Source organism: Athalia rosae, chromosome 6, assembly GCF_917208135.1.
Source record: "Athalia rosae chromosome 6, iyAthRosa1.1, whole genome shotgun sequence".
Classification (NCBI taxonomy): domain Eukaryota; kingdom Metazoa; phylum Arthropoda; class Insecta; order Hymenoptera; family Athaliidae; genus Athalia; species Athalia rosae.
This window is the reverse complement of record NC_064031.1, coordinates 1,681,721-1,701,724: the sequence shown is the minus strand read 5'-3', so window position 1 is coordinate 1,701,724 and position 20,004 is coordinate 1,681,721. Positions and strand designations below refer to the sequence as shown.

General features: G+C 37.9%; 3 protein-coding genes across 10 annotated transcripts in view; 1 reads left to right on the top strand and 2 right to left on the bottom strand.

Moving 5' to 3' along the window:
• Positions 1–670: 670 nt before the first annotated feature.
• Positions 671–2,925, top strand: LOC105690690 (armadillo repeat-containing protein 6 homolog). The gene is made up of 5 exons (XM_012408711.3): positions 671–934; positions 1,003–1,334; positions 1,408–1,703; positions 1,768–2,033; positions 2,118–2,925. Exons 1-5 carry the CDS (start codon positions 818–820, stop codon positions 2,490–2,492), a joined length of 1,386 nt encoding a protein of 461 aa, XP_012264134.2. The 5' UTR covers positions 671–817; the 3' UTR covers positions 2,493–2,925.
• Positions 2,926–5,916: 2,991 nt separating this feature from the next.
• The window catches only part of LOC105690711 (sodium-dependent transporter bedraggled), a 29,903-nt gene continuing 15,815 nt past the window's right edge, over positions 5,917–20,004 (bottom strand). For 5 of the 8 annotated variants that reach the window (XM_048656560.1, XM_048656558.1, XM_048656559.1 and 2 more), the window contains exons 5-15: positions 12,432–12,610; positions 12,130–12,346; positions 11,783–12,033; positions 11,488–11,711; positions 11,245–11,401; positions 10,904–11,184; positions 10,654–10,785; positions 8,359–8,586; positions 8,081–8,290; positions 7,880–7,927; positions 5,917–7,771 (exon numbers count right to left, since the gene is read on the bottom strand). In XM_048656560.1, coding sequence (XP_048512517.1) covers positions 6,959–7,771; positions 7,880–7,927; positions 8,081–8,290; positions 8,359–8,586; positions 10,654–10,785; positions 10,904–11,184; positions 11,245–11,401; positions 11,488–11,711; positions 11,783–12,033; positions 12,130–12,346; positions 12,432–12,610 — 2,740 coding nt within the window. In that variant the 3' untranslated portion in view covers positions 5,917–6,958. The remainder of the gene's footprint in view (positions 7,772–7,879; positions 7,928–8,080; positions 8,291–8,358; positions 8,587–10,653; positions 10,786–10,903; positions 11,185–11,244; positions 11,402–11,487; positions 11,712–11,782; positions 12,034–12,129; positions 12,347–12,431; positions 12,611–20,004) is intronic. The other 3 variants (XM_020855115.2, XM_020855118.2, XM_020855119.2) reach the window with 3 other exon arrangements.
• On the bottom strand, positions 8,767–10,647 carry LOC125501305 (TNF receptor-associated factor 5). The gene has a single exon (XM_048656567.1). It carries the CDS (start codon positions 10,310–10,312, stop codon positions 8,870–8,872), a length of 1,443 nt encoding a protein of 480 aa, XP_048512524.1. The 5' UTR covers positions 10,313–10,647; the 3' UTR covers positions 8,767–8,869.

Genomic DNA, 20,004 nt, shown 5'->3' with positions numbered 1-20,004 from the left:
GTATAACGGTCAATACTTTTGCGGTTTTCCTCGGGCGAGAGAACCCGCAAAAGTATTGACCGCACCCGAGCGTCCGAGGAAAACCGCCGAAGAACGACGACCGCCTCCGAGCGTCCGAGGAAAACCGCCAAAGAACGCGACCGCCTCCGAGCGTCCGAGGAAAACCGCCGAAGAACGACGACCGCCTCCGAGCGTCCGAGGAAAACCGCCGAAGAACGCGACCGCCTCCGAGCGTCCGAGGAAAACCGCCGAAGAACGACGACCGCCTCCGAGCGTCCGAGGAAAACCGAAAAAGTATTGACCCCTTCGGCTCCGAGCGCTCGGGGAAAACCGGAAAAGTATTGACCCGAAATACATCTCTTTCACGCATCACATTGCCTGACGTCAAGGGGCAAGAAACTTGGGATTTTAGTTCACAAAAATTCCGCCACATGGCGCTAGCTGTATCGGCGAGTCCGGTCACGTGACCAGCAGCCGAAAAATTCAAACATATTTTTGTAATTCCGAAAAAAATGCGAAAAAAATCGGAAATTAAGAGAAAAAATCAGGAAAAAATTGGAAATAAATCTGTGCTTATTAACAGACTGAACAAAGCTCCAAGAAGTTGCAGACGGGTCGCAGCTCCGCAGGAATCTGTCAGAGTGCTCGAGACCCATGCATAATTTGTTTGACACAACCAAACCTGAAAATGATCTACAGAATGGAGAATGGAAGGGCTCTGATTCATGCTTCTCCCAGGTCTATGTGTTCACATTCACTTCCTATTAAAGAAATTTCAGTACGATAGAAGTCGGTAACGTCAAGAAAACTATTCATCATGGTGCGCGTTATAACTCAAGAAACTTACGACGAAGTCGTCAAGGAGAATATCGAGGAATTTTCGATGACACCGGAGGAAGCGATCAATGATGCTTGCAAACAATTTGAAGCTCAGGTATAGTTTTTTTCTCTCTACTGGTTAATTACCTAATGATTACTGATAAACATGTTCTTTATTTCCAGGGTGTTGATCTGAGTAATATCATAAAAGATCTAGTCATTTCAAACGATTCCGAAACGATAAAAACATGTTTGACAAAACTTTTGGACCATGTAAAATCGAAAAACTTGGAAGGTGTTCCAATCATCTTGGAAAAATTACAAACTGAACTCGACAAGGACATGGCTAGGAAAGTTCACGCTGCAAAACTTGGAGCGTACTCTGTACTCACGGATCTTGTGGAAGCATCGAAAAATGACAGCAAAACTCTTAGACCAGTGCTTAAAACACTGACTTCATTAACCACCGGATACCCAGATTTATTGGACGCAAAAGGAATTTCTCTACAAATTGAGTTAGTAACCTGAGGAATTTTTATAGTAAATAAATGATACGCTACTCTATGTGTTACTTTTTTAATGACACAGGCTTTTAGATTGTGAGCACGACATAACCACTATACAGTTGTTGCTACGTTGGATAAGACAATGCTGTATAAAACATGAAATGAACAGACAGAACATATTTAATGCCAACATATTTGATAAACTCAAACTGCTCTTAGAACGCAACGAGGTTACTGCCGGTGAAGTGGGAGATATTTGCTCAGTATTGAGAGCTTTGGTACTCGATGACGACGTGAGACACGAATTTGGAAAAGCACATGAACATGCGACAGGGATTGCGAGGGAATCTTTGGGTGTACTCACCTCACTGATGCAGAGTAAATGCCTACTTTTATCTGTCAAGTGAAGTTGAATATGAATTCTGATCCCAACTCCTTATAGGATTTCGCGGCGATAAGTGTGCTGTTGGTGATCTGATGCTTACCCTAGCTTCTCTGATAGTGAGAAATGAGTTCTGTCAAACCGTTGATGACGCTGGTGGTCTAAAGTTTATTTTAGATGTCATGGTCGAATATCCAGATACAGAGAAACTCAATCGACAAGCCCTGAAATTACTAAAAGCCTTGGCTGGTAATGACGAGGTCAAAGCTCATATCGTAACCTCTGGGGGGGTGCCTCTGATTATATCTGTGATCAGTAGGCTAAAGGTAAATTACCCCGCTTAGTTGATCATTGATTGATGATCATTCGAAACTTATTTACCTTATGATTGGCAAAACTTTTCATTGCAGGGCCATGAGGATATAGCGTCAGCAGGAATGGCTTGTATTTCTGCGTTGACTTTGAGAAATCCAACTAACGCAGGCGTTTTCTATGACTGTGGTGCTCCACTGGTCATCGTTGACGTGATAAAGAGTCACCCGGACAACATGAACGTCATTAGACAAGCTTCATGGGCGATACGAAATATGTCTGTGAGGAATAAGCCTGAATCTAGAGAGTTTTTAGTACATGGAGTTGAAGAGCTGCTCAGAAACGCGATGCAATTGCACGGAGAAAGGCTAGAAGAGGATATAAAAGCTGCTCTCAGAGATCTCGGATTGAAAGTTGAACTTAAGGAGAGGTGGGTCGGGAATCGGGGCTCATTAGCAAACGTCGTTAACTGACGGGATCAGCTTTATATAAACTGCATTTTTAATTCGTCGAAGGTACGATGAAATATAACGAAATGTACTTGCTAGACGAGTAACGGTTGCGTTAAATTGCGACTCAAGGCATGAAATTCAACTAAAACTGCTAAAACTATGTAAAACTGCCCGCTACTCAACTGACTACGAAAAAAATGAGTCCGAAAAATGTTATTCCATCTTTGATGATTGACAAGTAAAGCGCGTTGATCAGAAATTGAACTGGAACAAGAGTTAATTAGGCATAAAAATATTTATCCATGTACCAAATTTAGTAACCTTTATCCGTGTTAATTGATATTTTTTATGAAGTAAACCCGCTTTCTCTATTGATTCACGCAAAGATTTATTTCAATTCGTAGCTTAATCTTGTAATTAGATTCATATTCCGAGATTAAAATTCAAAGAATAACTGCCTTGTCATTCTTTATTTACTCCCTCATTTTTCCTCAATTTTTTTCTAATTTTGTCCCATTTTTTTTTATATATTTTTTTTCTTTGTGCCGCTCCTTGGCTGGTGTGGGCCAGATTCAGATTCCGGAGATCATAATACATGACAATAGCGTTGGAAACCCCATGAAAGATATTCTAGATTTTCATCTTAAATTTTGAGAAAACTCTAAGGCTATAGGCTTGGCGTTTTTTTGGGGTGAAAAGTGGAGTATTCGCTAAATTAATTTCAGGACACTTTTCCTATGTATTTTCGCGAGACGAATACGAATACGAGACCATCCTCGGAGCATCCACGAAGCCTTTCATCATATGTGTGGTGTAGATAATTTGTGTGAATGAGTTGTGCATTTTCTGCGAAATTAAATTACTCATACAATGTTAATTAAAATAGAAATATTGTCTCAAGTATTTGTTATGAATAAGTCATGATATACATATGAACATACTGTACATACTTAGATTTTCCATTGAAAACTATCAAATTGATAACATATTTGCTAATACGCAATGATTGATGATCAATGATTTTGCATTTTCGCTCGAAGAAGTGACAAAACTTTTTCCGATTTTTCTCCGATTTTTCAGAATATGTTTGAATTTATCCGCCGCTGGCCACGTGGTTACGTGACGCGATGACGTCACGTGACAGACCACGTGGTCCAACTCGCCGATACAGCTAGCGCCATGTGGCGGAATTTTCGTGAACTAAAAAGTTTCTTGCCCCTTGATTCAGGCAATGTGATGCGTGAAGGAGATGTATTTCGGGTCAATACTTTTCCGGCTTTGGTCGGAGAACCGACAAAACTTTCGCCGTTTTTTTCCTGGAAGAATGGTCAATACTTTCGCATTTTTGCTCGAAGAAGTGACAAAACTTTCACGGTTCGCGCTCGGGGGGTGGTCAATACTTTTCCGTTTTTGCTCGAAGAAGGGTCAAAACTTTTGCCTTTCTTTTACCTCTCTTTCACGCATCACATTGCCTGAATCAAGGGGCAAGAAACTTTTTAGTTCACGAAAATTCCGCCACATGGCGCTAGCTGTATCGGCGAGTTGGGTCACGTGGTCTGTCACGTGACGTCATCGCGTCACGTGACCACGTGGCCAGCGGCGGAAATATTCAAACATATTCTGAAAAATCGGAGAAAAATCGGAAAAAATCGAAAAAAATTGCAAAAAATCAGGGAAAAATCAGGGATAACTCTGGAATAACCTACTTTCAATTCCAGATCATGGGGCGCCTCCAGGGGGTCGGGAATATGCAGTAATTGCTGATACAATGTTAATTAAAATAGAAATATTGTCTCAAGTATTTATTATGAATAAGTCGTGATATACGTATGAACATACTGTACATATTTAGATATTAAAAACTGTCATATTGATGATATATTCGTTGAATGAGGTGGGAATATTGTACATACTCCTGTTCCAATATGTATTTTCGATAATTGATTTATTAATAAAAATTACCTTTAACTAACACGCAATGATTGATTTCCTCTATACCATAACTCCTTTACACTTTCTTCATCCAATCATCAGAACATCATATGCATGCATTCAATCATGTGTATTCAATCCTAGTATGATAGAGAAAGCAACTGATGCATTGCAGGACTGACTGCATGCATGCCTGTGCATGCAATCATTCAATCATGCTTTAAATCGTAAGCGATAATGCAGAGCTGTAGAATGCCGGTCCTGAAAATTGAAAGTTTGCCCAAAGTGGAGATTTGTATCAGGAGAACAGGCAACCCGAGGAGGTGGTCCGAAACTTGGTGCCTCATCATGTGCATGCCTTCAATCCTTCATGATTATTTCTAGTCTGATGGAGAGAGCGACTTATTCTTTGCAGAACTAACTATATGCCTGCCCGAGTATTCATTTATTCAATAAATTGTAGATAAAAGAGAGAAAGAATAATTTCTAGCTTTAGAACAGCGTTTCCGGAATTTAGAATTTAGGCTAAAAAATTCTCTAGGTATCAGGAGAACAGAAAAACCGAGGAGGTATTTCGGAATTTAGAATTTGGGCCAAAAAATTTTCTGGGTATCAGGAGAACAGGAAAACCGAGGAGGTATTCCGAGACCTGGTGCCTCATCATGTGCATGCCTTCAATCCTCTGTATTCAATCCTAGTATGATAGAGAGAGCAACTGATGCATTGCATGACTGACTGCATGCATGCCTGTGCATGCAATCATTCAATCATGCTTTAAATCGTAAGCGATAATGCAGAGCTGTAGAATGCCGGTCCTGAAAATTGAAAGTTTGCCCAAAAGTGGAAATTTGTATCAGGAGAACAGGAAACCCGAGGAGGTGGTCCGAACTTGGTGCCTCATCATGTGCATGCATGCATGCCTTACCATGTACATGCGTAGCTATAGCTGATGTAGGATGTTGATGAGTTATGGATGCGGGGGTCAATCAACGTGAATCAGACAATTACTTTCAAAAGTGATTTTATTCATCAATAAATCAACGATATAAAATCAATTTCAACTCATCGTCTATGAAGATTCATTTACATAGAAAAATACGTCTTACAATCAATGTATCATAAAAATTATGACCGAATTTTTTTATTTGTTTGAAAATTAAATGATCCCAGAAAGTAAATGAATCCATAGCTATATAATAAATAAATTATGTAATCTCATTCAATTAACGAATTTTATGAAGGAATTTGCAGATCCACGAACGAGTCTTGTGTGCCAGGATACGAAGCGGAGTTGCTTTGTAGGCTGCTAATTTTTCTTCTGAAACGGATGTAAAAAAGATTGAGTATCACGGATAAATTGATTCGCAGTGTTATTGGACGACCCAATTGCCGCCGACTTTGCTCCTTACGAAGCGAAGATAAATTAGGATATTTCCATAGAAGTTATTCTCACCTTGATTTGCTATAAGGATTTGCAGAATAGAATAACAGATATAATACTACCGATCAGATATAATTTGGTACTAAAAAAACATAAAAATTTTATTATGGTCCATAATATATCAGGTATAGCAGTTACACTTTAGCGTAGGAAATTTTTTTCATAAAGGTCACACTAAGATAACATCTCCATTTCACACCCGAGAGTAAAAAGGAAATGTGGAACTATAAATGGTGATGTCGTATATGTACTTATATTTTTAATTAAAGTCTTTTCTATCTCAAAATTTGGACGCGATAAATAATCCTGTTTCATTATTTTCATGCATTCACATAAGCGGATATGGTTTTTTTCACTTCAATAGTAGCGCAAGAATTGCCAAAAATAATAGTCGAAGTAACGGTATACGTGCACGTAAAATATCCTGCTGAGACTAACATTGACACACTGGACGGACTAAACATTCTTAAATTGAAAATAATGATATAAAGTAACAATAAAATAGTTACTATAAATTGAACGGTAATCGTGTAATTATACAGCTAATTAGATAATGATTATCAACTATATCATAAAAATACTAATAATGTATTTACATAACAAGTCTCCGATAATAGAAGAAGCGTATAAAATTAATATATTACAACAAAGCACAGTTTGCATAATCTCATTTTCAACGGAATAGTAAAATTCATTGCAATTATATGATAATAGTCTAGTGAATTAAAAAATTAAATGCTTCCGAACAAATTTTCCAAAGGTTTTTCGATCGACACGGAAACACTCATCATTTGTTACTCGGTTCATCTTAAAAGTTAAAGGCTGAAAATTGAAACTTTGACTCCCAAATTTTTCAACCATTCATAAATGTAAGTACAGGTGCGTACCGTGAAATTGATTGAACGCAAACGTGATAATAATTGACACGGATATGTAGCGTAGTGATGTGAACATCGAGTCGGACGATTAAAAATTATCGACCCGGTGACTCGACTGGAGAGTAGTTGTAATGAGACCCTGTGAAATTTAAATAAATTCAGATTGCACGAACGTGTAATTTTTAATCGTAAAATAAAAAAAGAGAATTAAAAATTCGTAATCGCTAATTGCCGGTTTATATCACAGTAGCATCATTTTCCGTTTCGTCGACAGTCTTTTTAACATCGTTTTCGTCTTGCTCGGAGACTAGAGACTCATGTTTAGGAAGAACCAACGAATCTTGGCCTATAGGAGCGGCTGCTTCAACTAAATTTTCGATCGAAATCGCAGCAGCTGGTTCGTTGCTCGTAAAACTTCTGTGCAAAGACTGCTGGTTACGAGAAGTTCCTCTCCTAATACTGCTACGTAGCAAATTAGCCACATCGGCAGCGGTTAAATTAGAACTACCATTGTTTGTTTGTGCTCTACGGCTTCTATCCATCGTCGAATGTGTACGTTCGGTAGCACTTCTGTCTATTGTACTTATTCTCATTGTTCTATCGATCGTGTTTGGTCTACGTCTTTCCAAACTATTCGTTCTTCCGTTTCTTACGTCGGTTACATCAGGTCCAGCCTCTGTAACGATTATTGAAATATCTCTCGACGGTATCCCCTGATTCATTTCAACCAGAACAGCAGCGTAATCCGGCGGCGGCGGTTGGAGCGCTGGCCTTGACCTCGGAGTGCTACTCTCTCCTAAAACGTTGGCTATTCTTCTGACGCTTCTTCTAAAGCTCTGACGAAACATTTTAGCTATTCTGGCTCCGGTTGCTGTGGTGTAGCTCGGCGGAGGGGTGTATTTCGGTGGTGGATCTTCGAATGGTACTTCCGTCGCGGATGGTAGAACGCCGTTTCCGTGAATGCTCGTTGCGGTGTCACTTCCCACTTGGGTTTGACCGTCAGCCGAATCGTCCTGTTCGAGAGACGGTCTGTAGAGCAGCTGAATTCTCTAAAATGAATAATTACTTTCAATGAAATCGCTCCAAGCATACTCACTTCGATCTATTTACGCAATTGAAATAGTCGCATGCACTTTACGCAACTGACTTACACTTACTCCGTTGCATTGAGCGCAATGACTTACGTTAACTTCCATCGGTTCGTTCTTTCGTTTGCATGACAGAATAAAAATTGGCTAAATTTACATCGACTCATGCCTAGATTTTTCAATAGATAAATATTCACGCCACGGACTTTAATGGCGATAAAAAAACAAATCAAATAAGATCATCGCGACTACCAAAATGAGAAAACTCACTCGAACCCTTACATCGAATATGTCTGGCGGTCCACTGTTCAAGTATCTACAAGTCTGGATCACGGCGACAACGGGAATCATCAGAATAGGTATGAGCTGAATCGCTGCACCAAGTTGTCTGGTCCAGACAGCCCAATAATCTCTGTTAGTTCTCCGATAGGTGTACAAATCCCGGAAGCCGCTACTTTTGAAGATCATGATACTCAGCACCTGAACGGATAAGATTCTTCAGAAACTGTCCAAATAATTAAAGAATAGAATAAATAAATAAGGCTAACCATCAGTGCAACGGGCAGAATGACGTTCCATGTGAAAGAAAGCAACGGTCCAGCCCAATGCCTGAGACACCTTCCGGTAGGAGGAAAGAGTTCGGCGACTACAGCTTCACCGGTGTGTGGTCGTCCCCTGACTGCAAAGACTGCGCCAACTTCGACCAGATAGAGTACCAAGATCCACCATGCACCGCCGACTGTGTAGTCCAAATAATAAACGACATAGATACCAAACTGAAAGAATGAAAAAGTGATTGGATAAAGTTGTACTGCAGCAAGTTATGTGGATTAGAATATCAAGGCTACTACCGACGCTTATGTACACACGTTTACCTTGGAAATTTATCGATTGGTCATACTTTGGGGGTCGTCGATCCAACTGATATTACAATTAATTGAATTGAAGTGCGTCCATTGCTGATGCCAATAATTTCATTTATTTCATAAACTATTTACAAAAACTTATTATGATCTAGATTATTTGATCGCAAGAGATTTACGTTATTGAAATTATTATCTATGATATTAGAGATGCCATTGAGCCACCGATCTTGACATCTTTTACCTGAATGTCTAGAAACACTACATTGTTCTTGGTAAATCCATCATGGCGTGTTAATTTTGTATGTGGAATAAAAATATACATGCCGGATTCTTTGTTAATCTTATCGTTATCATCGGCCGCATCTTTTCTCTTGACTTTTAACATTTTTTTTACATTGTTCGCGGGATTTTCTTGGTCTCTCAAAATAATCGTGGCTTGTAAAATACACGGCCAGTCCAACAGAGCGTCCCATTTTCCATCCAAGACCTGGAGACAGCCGATAACGTGCCTCTCTTTCCACTGTCCTCTACCATTTAAAAATAACTCAACTCCTAAAGTATATCCATATTCTTTGTTGTAAAATATCGGGCTGCGGAGCACCGTGTCATTCTCTTTAGCATCCGTCATTTTTTCTTTATACCGATCGATTCTCCACAAAAGACGACCGGATGTTGATATTGGTTCGAAGCACTCTTGATTCAAACACCTGCAGTTCACACTATCGGGAATATTTTGGACCGGGATTTCTTTGATCGTATCCTCGAGGTAAGTCACATTTTCTTTCAGTTGAAACTTCAACGCTTTGGTATCATCTGCTTGAGATTTAATCGCTTCCGAATGTTTCCTAAGTTCTTGTACGAGGATATCTATTTTTTCTGATAATATATCCTGAGTTTTTACTAGTTCTTTGGAAGCCTTGCATCTCATTTCCAATTCAAGTTTCAAGTCATGGATTTGCTTGAGCTGCTCGTGCCAAACGGAGCTAATCATCGCGTTTTCTTGGGCTAAAAATTTTTTCAAAGCATCAATTTCCTTGCGCCATTCGTCCGTATTTGATTTACGGATAATTTCCTCATCTTTGAATTTATTTTCAAGCAATTCCAGCTGATCGTAAGTTTGTTTGAAATTCAAACTCAGCTGTTCGTCTATGTGAGTAAAAGCTTGCTCCACTCTGTTCAAACGAAAATCCACCTCACCATCCGAGAGACGAGTACGATTGTTGGCCTCGGTCAATTTATTCTTTACGGCTTCGAGCGCAGTTTCTTTAGACCGGATGGTTTCCAAACTTAGCGTTAATTTTTCTTCCAACTTTTTCTGTTCCCGTTTCCCATCGAGAATTGCTGTTCTCATCAAGTTCAGCACAGACATGACCCGTTCTTTCCATGTCTCGTCGATAGATTTTGGCACTTCCGTCGCATTTGTATGACTAATCGTTTTGATCCTCGTCGAACTGCATTGCGCGTGATGCGATTTTAGATTGAATCTGGGTATGTAAGCTCCACATTTTTCGGGGCATTCTTCCAACACAGCACCGCAATGTTTTATGTGTTCCATTATATACCGTTCTTCGATAAATTCACTGCAGAAATAACAGGGCGCACTTCTACGAGCAACGTGATTCATGTTGTTGCTCATTATTCATCTACGTATACAACAATGTGCGAAGGCTGCAGTTCGCGAGGTACTGGAACTCCGTACAAGTGATAGCGTATAAACGATACCGATAAGACTTGATAATTTTAATCTCGATGAAACTTTAGATTACGTAACTTTACGATTTGATAAACGTAGAGTTCCACTTGTATTAAACACACATATGGTCGTGACTCATTTCCGTAAAGTCCACAAATTTGAATCATTAGATTCGGCGCTTATTTTCTATCAGAGCATTACAAGCAGAGGAACTTCGGGGCAATTTTAAGATTCTCTTAACGATTTAAAAATATCTGGCGCGTGATAAAAACGGTTCAACTCACCTCTGTAGCCATAGGCAGCCCCAAAATATAGCCACAAGCGCAACTGAAAAATGTGATTGTCGTTTCCCACAGTTTCATCATTTTCGTATTAATGGCCATTATACCGGTGATAACGCAATGCCATATCGCCAGCTGTAAAATGAAAAAGAGTATTCTTCAGTCACCAAACACAGGTGAAAATTATAAAGAATACTACGATATTAAATATATTTGTCATTTTTCTTTCACTTTTTATCATCATCATCATTACCTGTTGCGCTATCCCAAATAGTATAAGAATGAAGTAAAACAGAACTGCCCAAAACGGAGAGACCTGTTCAGACCCCAACATCGCCAAGGTGGCTGGTACTAATTCCGTAGCGAGTCTTAAAACTTGATAACCAGATTCCGTTTCCAGATCTGCTCCGTATCTGACGACACGTTGGCCAGCGAGAAATGAAGCGTGATTCATAAAACGTTCCGGGGTACTAACCTGGCCCGGATGCACAGGTTGATTAACGGGGTGCATAAAGGTATATCCCGATATGCTTTCTGAAAATCGGATGAAGATATGTATTGTCAAAAAATATCTGATCCTCAATTTTCTCTCACCGAAGGAACTGGTCGTGTAAACGTATCCGTGATGCCTGAGTATTTGGACGCAAGTGTTCGCTAGAAATGCGGAAAGCAGAAGGACTACAAACGTCAAAACGACCACCAGACTCGTGTCACGCTGAAGGAGATGCTTGTGCTTATTGTGGGCAGCTATCTGCAAATAGAAGAAAACAAAAAAAGTCATTTGCTTTCTCAACACAATTTAAACGACGAACAGCGAACCATTCGAAATTGACGAACCTGCATTGCAGCAGCTCCAAAGAGACCCCAAGTAAGAAAAACTTCGGTGGATGCTGCCATCCACGATTTTCCGTTGGTAAAAAATTCGTTCCATACAGTAGCTGGGAAAAGCTGATGAATCGAACCAGTAGGAGTCAATCCTAAGAGCTTGGCGCAAAGTACAAGCGTTCCAAAAACTGGTACCAACGTAAATACGTAGACAACTTTGCCGTAGGATCTTAAACCTGAGGCGTAATAACCAGGTATTTATTTCGTTGGAGCAAAAGAAAAAATTTCAAGCGTTCGATTCATTTACCTTTGCTCAGGGAAACGAATACTATCATCCACACAACAGCGAGGTTGAACGCAACTTGAAATTTTAGGGTCACAATTCCAGTCTCTGGTTCGTTCAGATGATGTCTTTGAAGTACAGCCCCACTGAAGTAGTCCGGAACAGTTTCTTGTAATTTATATGGAGTTCCATTGTGCATGGGTTTGGTATCTTCCCGATATAGCAGAAAAGGTTCAGCCCATCGATACCTGTCTTGTTTTGTGATGAACGAATCCCTGCGAAAGAAATAAAAAAATTCAGGAAGGCACTCAGAGCAGACTCTTGGCAGTTTTATGTTTCGAGGCTGTCTCTATCGTCACCCGGTAATTTACCTGAAGTAAACGAACATCCAAGAAATGCCAACGATACTGTATATGCCAATGAACGCCTGTGCAGTAAGCAGGGCGATTCCAACTCCTTGAAACAGAGGGGAAATCTTCCACATATCCACCGCGCCCGCAGCTAATCTTTGACCCAAACATACTTGGAGTGTGAATAACGGGATTCCAAGTACCAACGACAAGACTAAGAACTGGACAATGAAGTTTGCTGCGAACCAACAAAAAGGTAGCACAGTTATGAGATTATTCGTTAAAATCATTAGATATAAATTTTTAATCAGAAGAACGTCTACCCCCAAACTGTATGCTGAGAATGGCGAATCGACTGATGTTAAACAGTCCAAGAGTGCAGCCAAGACACGCTAAAGCTGGACTCAACGCATGTGGCCATCTACCCAGGGGATTCTCATCTTCGTCGTCATCGTCACCTCTGTCATCATCCCTCTCTGCTCCTCTTTGTCTTTCGCAGACTCTGAAAGTTAGCAATAAAAAAAGAATTCGTGAGATTTTACACTATTCATGGAACAGAGCTTTGACAGATCGTGTACCATCTGAATAATCAATGAATAATCGATCTGTCTGTGAATACCATTTGAAAATCGATAGAGAATGGAGGGCTGTATACTTGATTTCTAATCCCCTCGAGAAGTTGACCTAAATTAAACACAGCAAAGCTTATCTAGTTTCTAATCGATCTACGATCAAGATATACACATATATTCCATGTATCGCATGTTACCTAGTGTATACATATAGTCGAGCAATATCATCTTCTTTTCCTTTCTCCCAAATAATATTCAGTTATAGGGGTACCCCCATAAATTTAGATACTCAGGCAATTGGATCCATGAGGGTTGATTGTGAAATTAATACAAAAAAATTGAACTCGAAACTACTAATTTAAATGCAAGTCATTGTCAATGAGTCGTGATGGTTGACTAAACGGTAATTGTCATCATCGTTTATAATTCAAAGATAAATTTATTTCCGTGTTTTTTCTTCATTTCTTCTTCTTTTTTCATTTTCTTTTGCTTCAATTTTATTATTTTTACAATCGTACAATTGTTCGGTTTGCACAAAAAATTAATAAGAATAAACAGCAAACTGACTCTTACAAAATGTACACTATATGCTGTCGTGCAATATTCTTAAATTCATCGAAGCGGAAAATCGATCGTGATAAAATGTCCGCAGTGTAATATTCAGCCTTGATTTATAACTTGCAACTGAATATCATTCTTCAAGTCTTTGTCACGGTCATTGCTATTAAAAGCAGAGCAAATAAATTCCATAAACTGAACTACGGATCTTTATATTAGCCAATATCTTTTCCTTCATATTTTGTTTATAATATTCCTCGTTTTTCAGACCATCGGAGGAATGTGAGGAGTCTGCGGCAGTATTATCATTCTTCGACGCGTCATCTGCTTTTGAGTTTTTGATTGTTTGAATTAATCGATCCAAAAATGAAAAAAATTCTACGCTGCAAGCACGAAAACGATACAGAAGGCCACGAGCCTATTGATTATTTTCTACATAAGTCGCCACAGCTACTAAAGCTGACCATTAAACCATACCCCATGTCACTTTGACCTCTACCGGTCACTGTGCAGTAATAATAAAACTTGGATAGCTCACGCGATTCAACGATCAGTCACGTTAACCGTTGATAAGAAAACGAGATAAGATTTCGGACCTCCGAAATCGAGTCTAAAATTATCAAAGAAACGAAAAATTATCCGTAAAACCGCTTTTTTTTCATCGCTCTTTCGGATTTGAATTTTCGAGATGATTCTTATCAATTTCACTCGTCCCGATCCAAATGTCGTTTATACCTATTATCATAAGAGATGAGATAATTTGAAGAGCCGTTAGTTGGGTAGGCAGGTATAGGGTAGGTAATCGCGGAAGTCAAGAGCATCTACAAAACTTCTCGGTTTTATTGCATGTACATATAACTACGTACTTACATACCTATGTACACGTACGTGAAACTTGTCCTACGATCGTAAGTACATAAGTAGGTATGTGTTTGAAAAATACAAGAATGTACAGCTACATGGTACATTTATAAAGAGTAGACAAACTGTTTGCTGAATGTAACGGTAATACAATTTTATTTTTCTTTTTATTCTTATTGTTTCATATTATTTCATTTTATATTTTTTTTTCTTCATTAAATAAAGCTGTACTCCTCACACAATTATACCATGCACGCACAATCGACGATTGTGATCTTCTATGTTCGCTCCTTTTTCGAAAGGAGCGAACAAAACAAAAAAAATAAACTGAATGAATAAATGCGAGAAAAAAATGTCGAGATACTGCCCAAGAAACTTTATCCTTTTTAGCATCTGATATTTATCTTTTTTGTAACAAGAAAATTTACAACTTCACTGTATGTAATGTACGTACGTATACATGAGGCGTCAAGCGATGACTTTAAAAATTAGATAAAATAATCGTAAAAATTATCATATATTTCTAATAATAAGAAAACTAATGTTCAATAAATTGAAAAAACCACCTCGTTATTTCGAGTATACCAAATCCAAAACGTCGGGATGCAATTAAATAAAGAAAAGGTAAAAAAAACCAGCCCTGAATCGAAGGAAATAAGAGAAATAGATGAGATAATTTGATCGTGATCTCAAGAAACTGTAACAGCGATATTTATATACCTGTAAAATAGCCTTGATCTGCATTCACGCGAATGACCGCGAATCGATTATCGTCGACGGATACAGAGTGACGTATTTCTACGCGATATGGCAACGTGAATTGTTCTTGAAATGAGCGAGAGAAAAATGAAAAAAATAATGAGCAACGAAAAATTAAAAGATATAGTTGAAACGGTTGTAAATATTAACGCGGGAGTGTGTATCCTAATTTAATTTCGCGAGTTAATTAATCGAGAATTAATTAATATAATTGCCGACGATGTACGTATACCACCGTGAAAATAATTTGCTGGTTATTAGATAACGTATTTGTAAATTTCCGATGTTAAAAATTGATGACAAAATATATGAAAATGAAACGAGCAATTTTATAGGTGCAATCGGATTATTATATCCTCAACACATTTAACGCCAATTTTACGTGTCATTAAATAATTATACCATGTACAGGATATACATGTACTTCTCACACGTACAGGTAAAATGTATATAGACATGTACATAAAATTTCATACAACATTTAACGTGTGAGAGAAATATTCCTTCGATACAAGTCGTAAATCATCACCCGTTGCTTGTGATAAAAAAATAAAATAATGATGATTATTCAAGGTCATATGTACTAGGTATATAATCCTATGTAATTATAGATGAAAAATAAATCGCGTCTTAAACGTGGGCAAAATACATATAGGTGCATTTAAAAGAAAGAAAAAAATTCTCAAAAGTCTTTCGGTTTTCATTCGATCGTTGTTTTAACGGCTGCATGTGCAATCAATTCGCGACCTTGTGCAAGTTTTAATTATGCGAGAAACAAATTAAAAGAAGAACGAAAAAAAGTCACAATTGAGTATATCGACGAAATTATAATAAATTACTCTAATAAAATCCAATCGCGTGTATCAAATAAAGAAATGAGAAATACATGAATGTACGTTTGTGGTACAGATATAAATATATAGTGTGAAAATTAATGAAGATATTGAAGATGAACTTGACATGAATTTCTTTCGAGTATAATCTAATTATTCGTTTATTTATTAACTTGATTTCTTTTTTAATTTGCCGATACCTTATGCGCTGCCTTCGTTGACTGTAGTAAAAATAACGTCGACTGCAATTAATCGTTTGATCGTAATTCATCCTCTTCGCATTTTGAAGGACTTTTAATAAACGAGAATAAGAAAAAAAGGAAATAATAATTCCATTTACCGATTAAATGGATAGTTTTTTTTTTTTTTTATAACTGCAGCACGCAGCCTGCACTCTACACCGTGTGAGATGGTCGCAGCGGTTTTGAATAATGATTAACAATTTTTAAAAACCGATTACGACCCCGACGATTTTGATCAAAAATGTCATATTTCAAGGGAATCAAAAACCACCACGTGATTTTCACTTACTAACATTCCACTCGATTGCTAAATTCAAAGTTTATATATATTATCGCACAATTCTCTTTAATTCGCGTCAATTATTTCTGTTACACACTTATTTTTATAGTTTTTCTTTTTTATTGATCTTTAATGTACAGAAATTTTACCGTTAGAGAATCCGAACACGCGACACGCGCAAATATCTCGCAACCTGATCGAATCGAATAGCAAAAAATGATTTTTGCTATAGAGAAAAATGTCAAAAAATCAAAAAAAAAGAAGAATTTTCTTTCTAAAAAACGTCGCAAAAAGATTATAAATAGATTTTTCACGTCACCATCGATTTACAAACACTTGTAACATTATATGTGTACACAATCGCATTTTATTTTGCTTGAATTATTTCATAATTCATAAATCAGGCAATCATACGTATAATTATTCAATTGAATTACATATAGGTTTATAAGCGTGCACTGCAAAAAATCTTTTAATTAATTAATGCGCTTTTTTTTGGATTTATTCTGTTTTAATTAGTCACCGTGGATTTCATGCAAACTAATAATAGCAACAACGACAACGACGGTGTGTACGGAGGTAAAATTTTTCCGCGATTCATTTCTCGCGTATTACACGGTGTGTTGTGTGAATCGTTCGACGATCAACGTGCGAGTCAAAGTGAAGTTGAAGTTGAACCTTGATGACGGAGGAATAGAGTAGAGATGTATGTACGTACATAAGTATAATACGTACATATATTTCGCGCGTGTGTTACGTACCTACAGGTGTATAGGAGAGACAGGTTAGTCCCAGAAGAACGTTGGGGGCGGAGGAGGGGCGCGATTCCTCATAATTCCACCTTACGCGAGTCTCTCGAAACGTATACCCAACATGAGAAGGATTCGTCTAGAAAATCGCGACGCGAAATGTCCCCCAAAAAATTCGTTACGCTATTGTAACGTTGCTCGGTAGCCGACTACTTACGTATGCTTTATACGCGACTAGCGTTTTGAATCGAATATATACGTCAATTTTGTACAGAAGGATAAATTATATCGCGCGGATAATACGCACACAACTATTCAATTTTTATATGCACACATCTCTCTCTTTCTCTCTCTCTCTAGATCTCTCACGATTTTTTTTTTTTTTCCCCAGGCGCAGAAACGGCAGAATTTTTGACCGTGGCCGACTGTCAGGTATATATGTATTTCGCGAGGTCTTTTTTTCGCCTGTCTCTATGGCACCTGTACACAGACACACCTATCTGTACATGCTGCTCATGTACGAACGATTGAAATTGGGCGAAAAAAAAATTATTAAACAGATTAATCAATTTGTTAAGAATCAGACGTTCAATAATCATCCGCATCCATCGAGGAGTAAGGAAAACAATTTTCATGAGCAAGGTCGGGTATTTTTTTTTTTTTCTTCAAAGTCGTACACGTACAGAAATATAAGTTGGAAATTTTTGAAAATTCATACGAGCCGTTTATTTGAGTTTTGATTTTTTTTTCTCACTTTTCCCCAATCATTCGGTGACCCGCATCTCCGTCGTACGCAATTTGGGAAAGAGAAGAGCCGGCGATAAGTGCTGCATAGGAGGAACCGGACGGATGAGGAGTATATGACAATATATTACATAAGGTACAGAGTTTGGTGCAGTGGGCGATAAATTGAACGGACGACATGCGACTGCAGCTGCATGCAAGTTCGTGTAGTACTCCAGCTGCATATACAACAGAGTGCAGTTATGTACTAGGAGCGAAGAAGTGGCAAGAGCTGGGTACGATGCACTTGGGATGCACCGACTGCTATCGCGAATGCGCCGCATAATTTCAAAAGCACACGAGCTAGCGATCGTCCCATCGACGACGAACAGGTAATACGGTGCCAACTTTTTTTTCACACCGAATTATGAACAGTTGTTTTTTTTCTCTTTCAAAATTTCTTTCTTCAATCGAAATTTCACCGACCCTTCGAATCGGTTCGGATGCGAGAACGTGCGCGTGATTTCGACTCGACTACATGACAAAGAAAAGGTTGAAATTTCTTTAGAAATTACTTTTAGATTGACTGAATCAAAAAGAAAAAAAAAATACCTCGACGCCCGGTCATGACGTGACCGATAAGATATGAGACAGATTTTTTTTTCAGTCACAATAATTTTTATTTCGTTGTAATCGGCGTTGTCATTTTTGCTTTTTCGCTTTGTCAGAAAAAATGTGTAGTTTCATTTTATCGTCTATTTTTCTCATCGTATCGCGTGAACAAATTTCAACTTGTACTCGTGTATCTATCGAGTGAAAGTATATGAGCGGTAAGACTTTCTCGCACATTTGGAAAAATGTTATCAAAAAAGATTAAAGACAAAACGGAACTTCGATCAATCAATTAATTAACTTTCACGACTCATCGAACAAAATTTTAATTTTCTACAACTGCATTTATTAAATAATTGATAAATAGGTATGTGAATTAATTTTTTTTTATGATGATGATGATATCAAAAGAGAGCAGATAAAAATATTTTCAACGAATGAATTGATTAAATAATTAAAATTAGAAAATTGAAAAACTTCATTAAGAAAAAAGACTTTTTTTTTTTTTGTCTGTGTCAATTCGGTCTGGCCAAATTACATCCTAAATATATAGTATAATTCATTGTATACAATGGAGGTAAAAAATTTGTCTGAACAAATTAAATATTTTGTCGACAGGAAAAAAAAAAACCAAAAAAATCCCCCCCCAGCAAATGAAAAAAAAATCAAGCATTTTTAATAACACATTTCATACGTGTTCGTATATAATTTATAACGTATATATAGCTACGAATGTTTGTATACACAGATAATATGTACCCACACATTACATGCATTACGCGGTGGCCCTGATATTTTTTTTTAATATTTTCTTTTTTTCTTTTTCTTTTGCGATAAATAATTTGTACGATATATGTATATGTACGTAATTATTTAGCAAAAGCACGCAAAATCGTCTATGGAGTCAAATTTTATTTTATCATATATCGATTCGGTTGGGTTTTTTCTTTATCGACAACGACGATGATAATTGAGGAAATGATACATGCAGCAGGGGAGAAAAAAACGTACACAAGTATGGATAAATAGGTATGTATGTACACTACGTATACCTATGTATATAAATATATATATGTATATATACCGCGAAGATAAAGAGACTGGATGCCCGCGATATCGTTCGAAGATTGATAAAAATCTATACGGGTTGGTAGAAAGTCGGCTTGATTGTGGAGTTCAAAACCGCATGAGGTCATATCCGAACTGGGTAGACTTCATAAATGCAGATGTATGTATACAAGTATAAAGCACATACGACTTTATTATCCCCGTACGGTAAATAGCGCGGCAACGGGGCGAGGCGAATAATAAACTAATGTAAATAGGCGAGTGCATAAAAATGCTGCAATACTGGCCAGCTGTGTTATGGGAACAAAATTATTTGACCGAGCAATTGCAGCACATAGCGCGCACCTTTCACCTCAATTTTTTCAAACTAATTGGGGGAAAAAAAAAAAATTCAGCTGTCCGAATAAAAGCCCCCCCCGCACAGTTTCGAAATGTGTACAACATATGCGCGTTTTAGGGTGGCCCAAAAAACGGATATTTCTTCCTTTTTTTTCTCTCTTCTACGAGTCATTGTCTTACCCTATATTACAACCGGTACCAGTCCCTTGAATTTCATCGTCGGATCCACGGATCGAATTCGTGGAATTGAGTTAGAAAAAAAGGCGGGAAAAATGAGGTAGAATAAAAGGAGTAAAAATC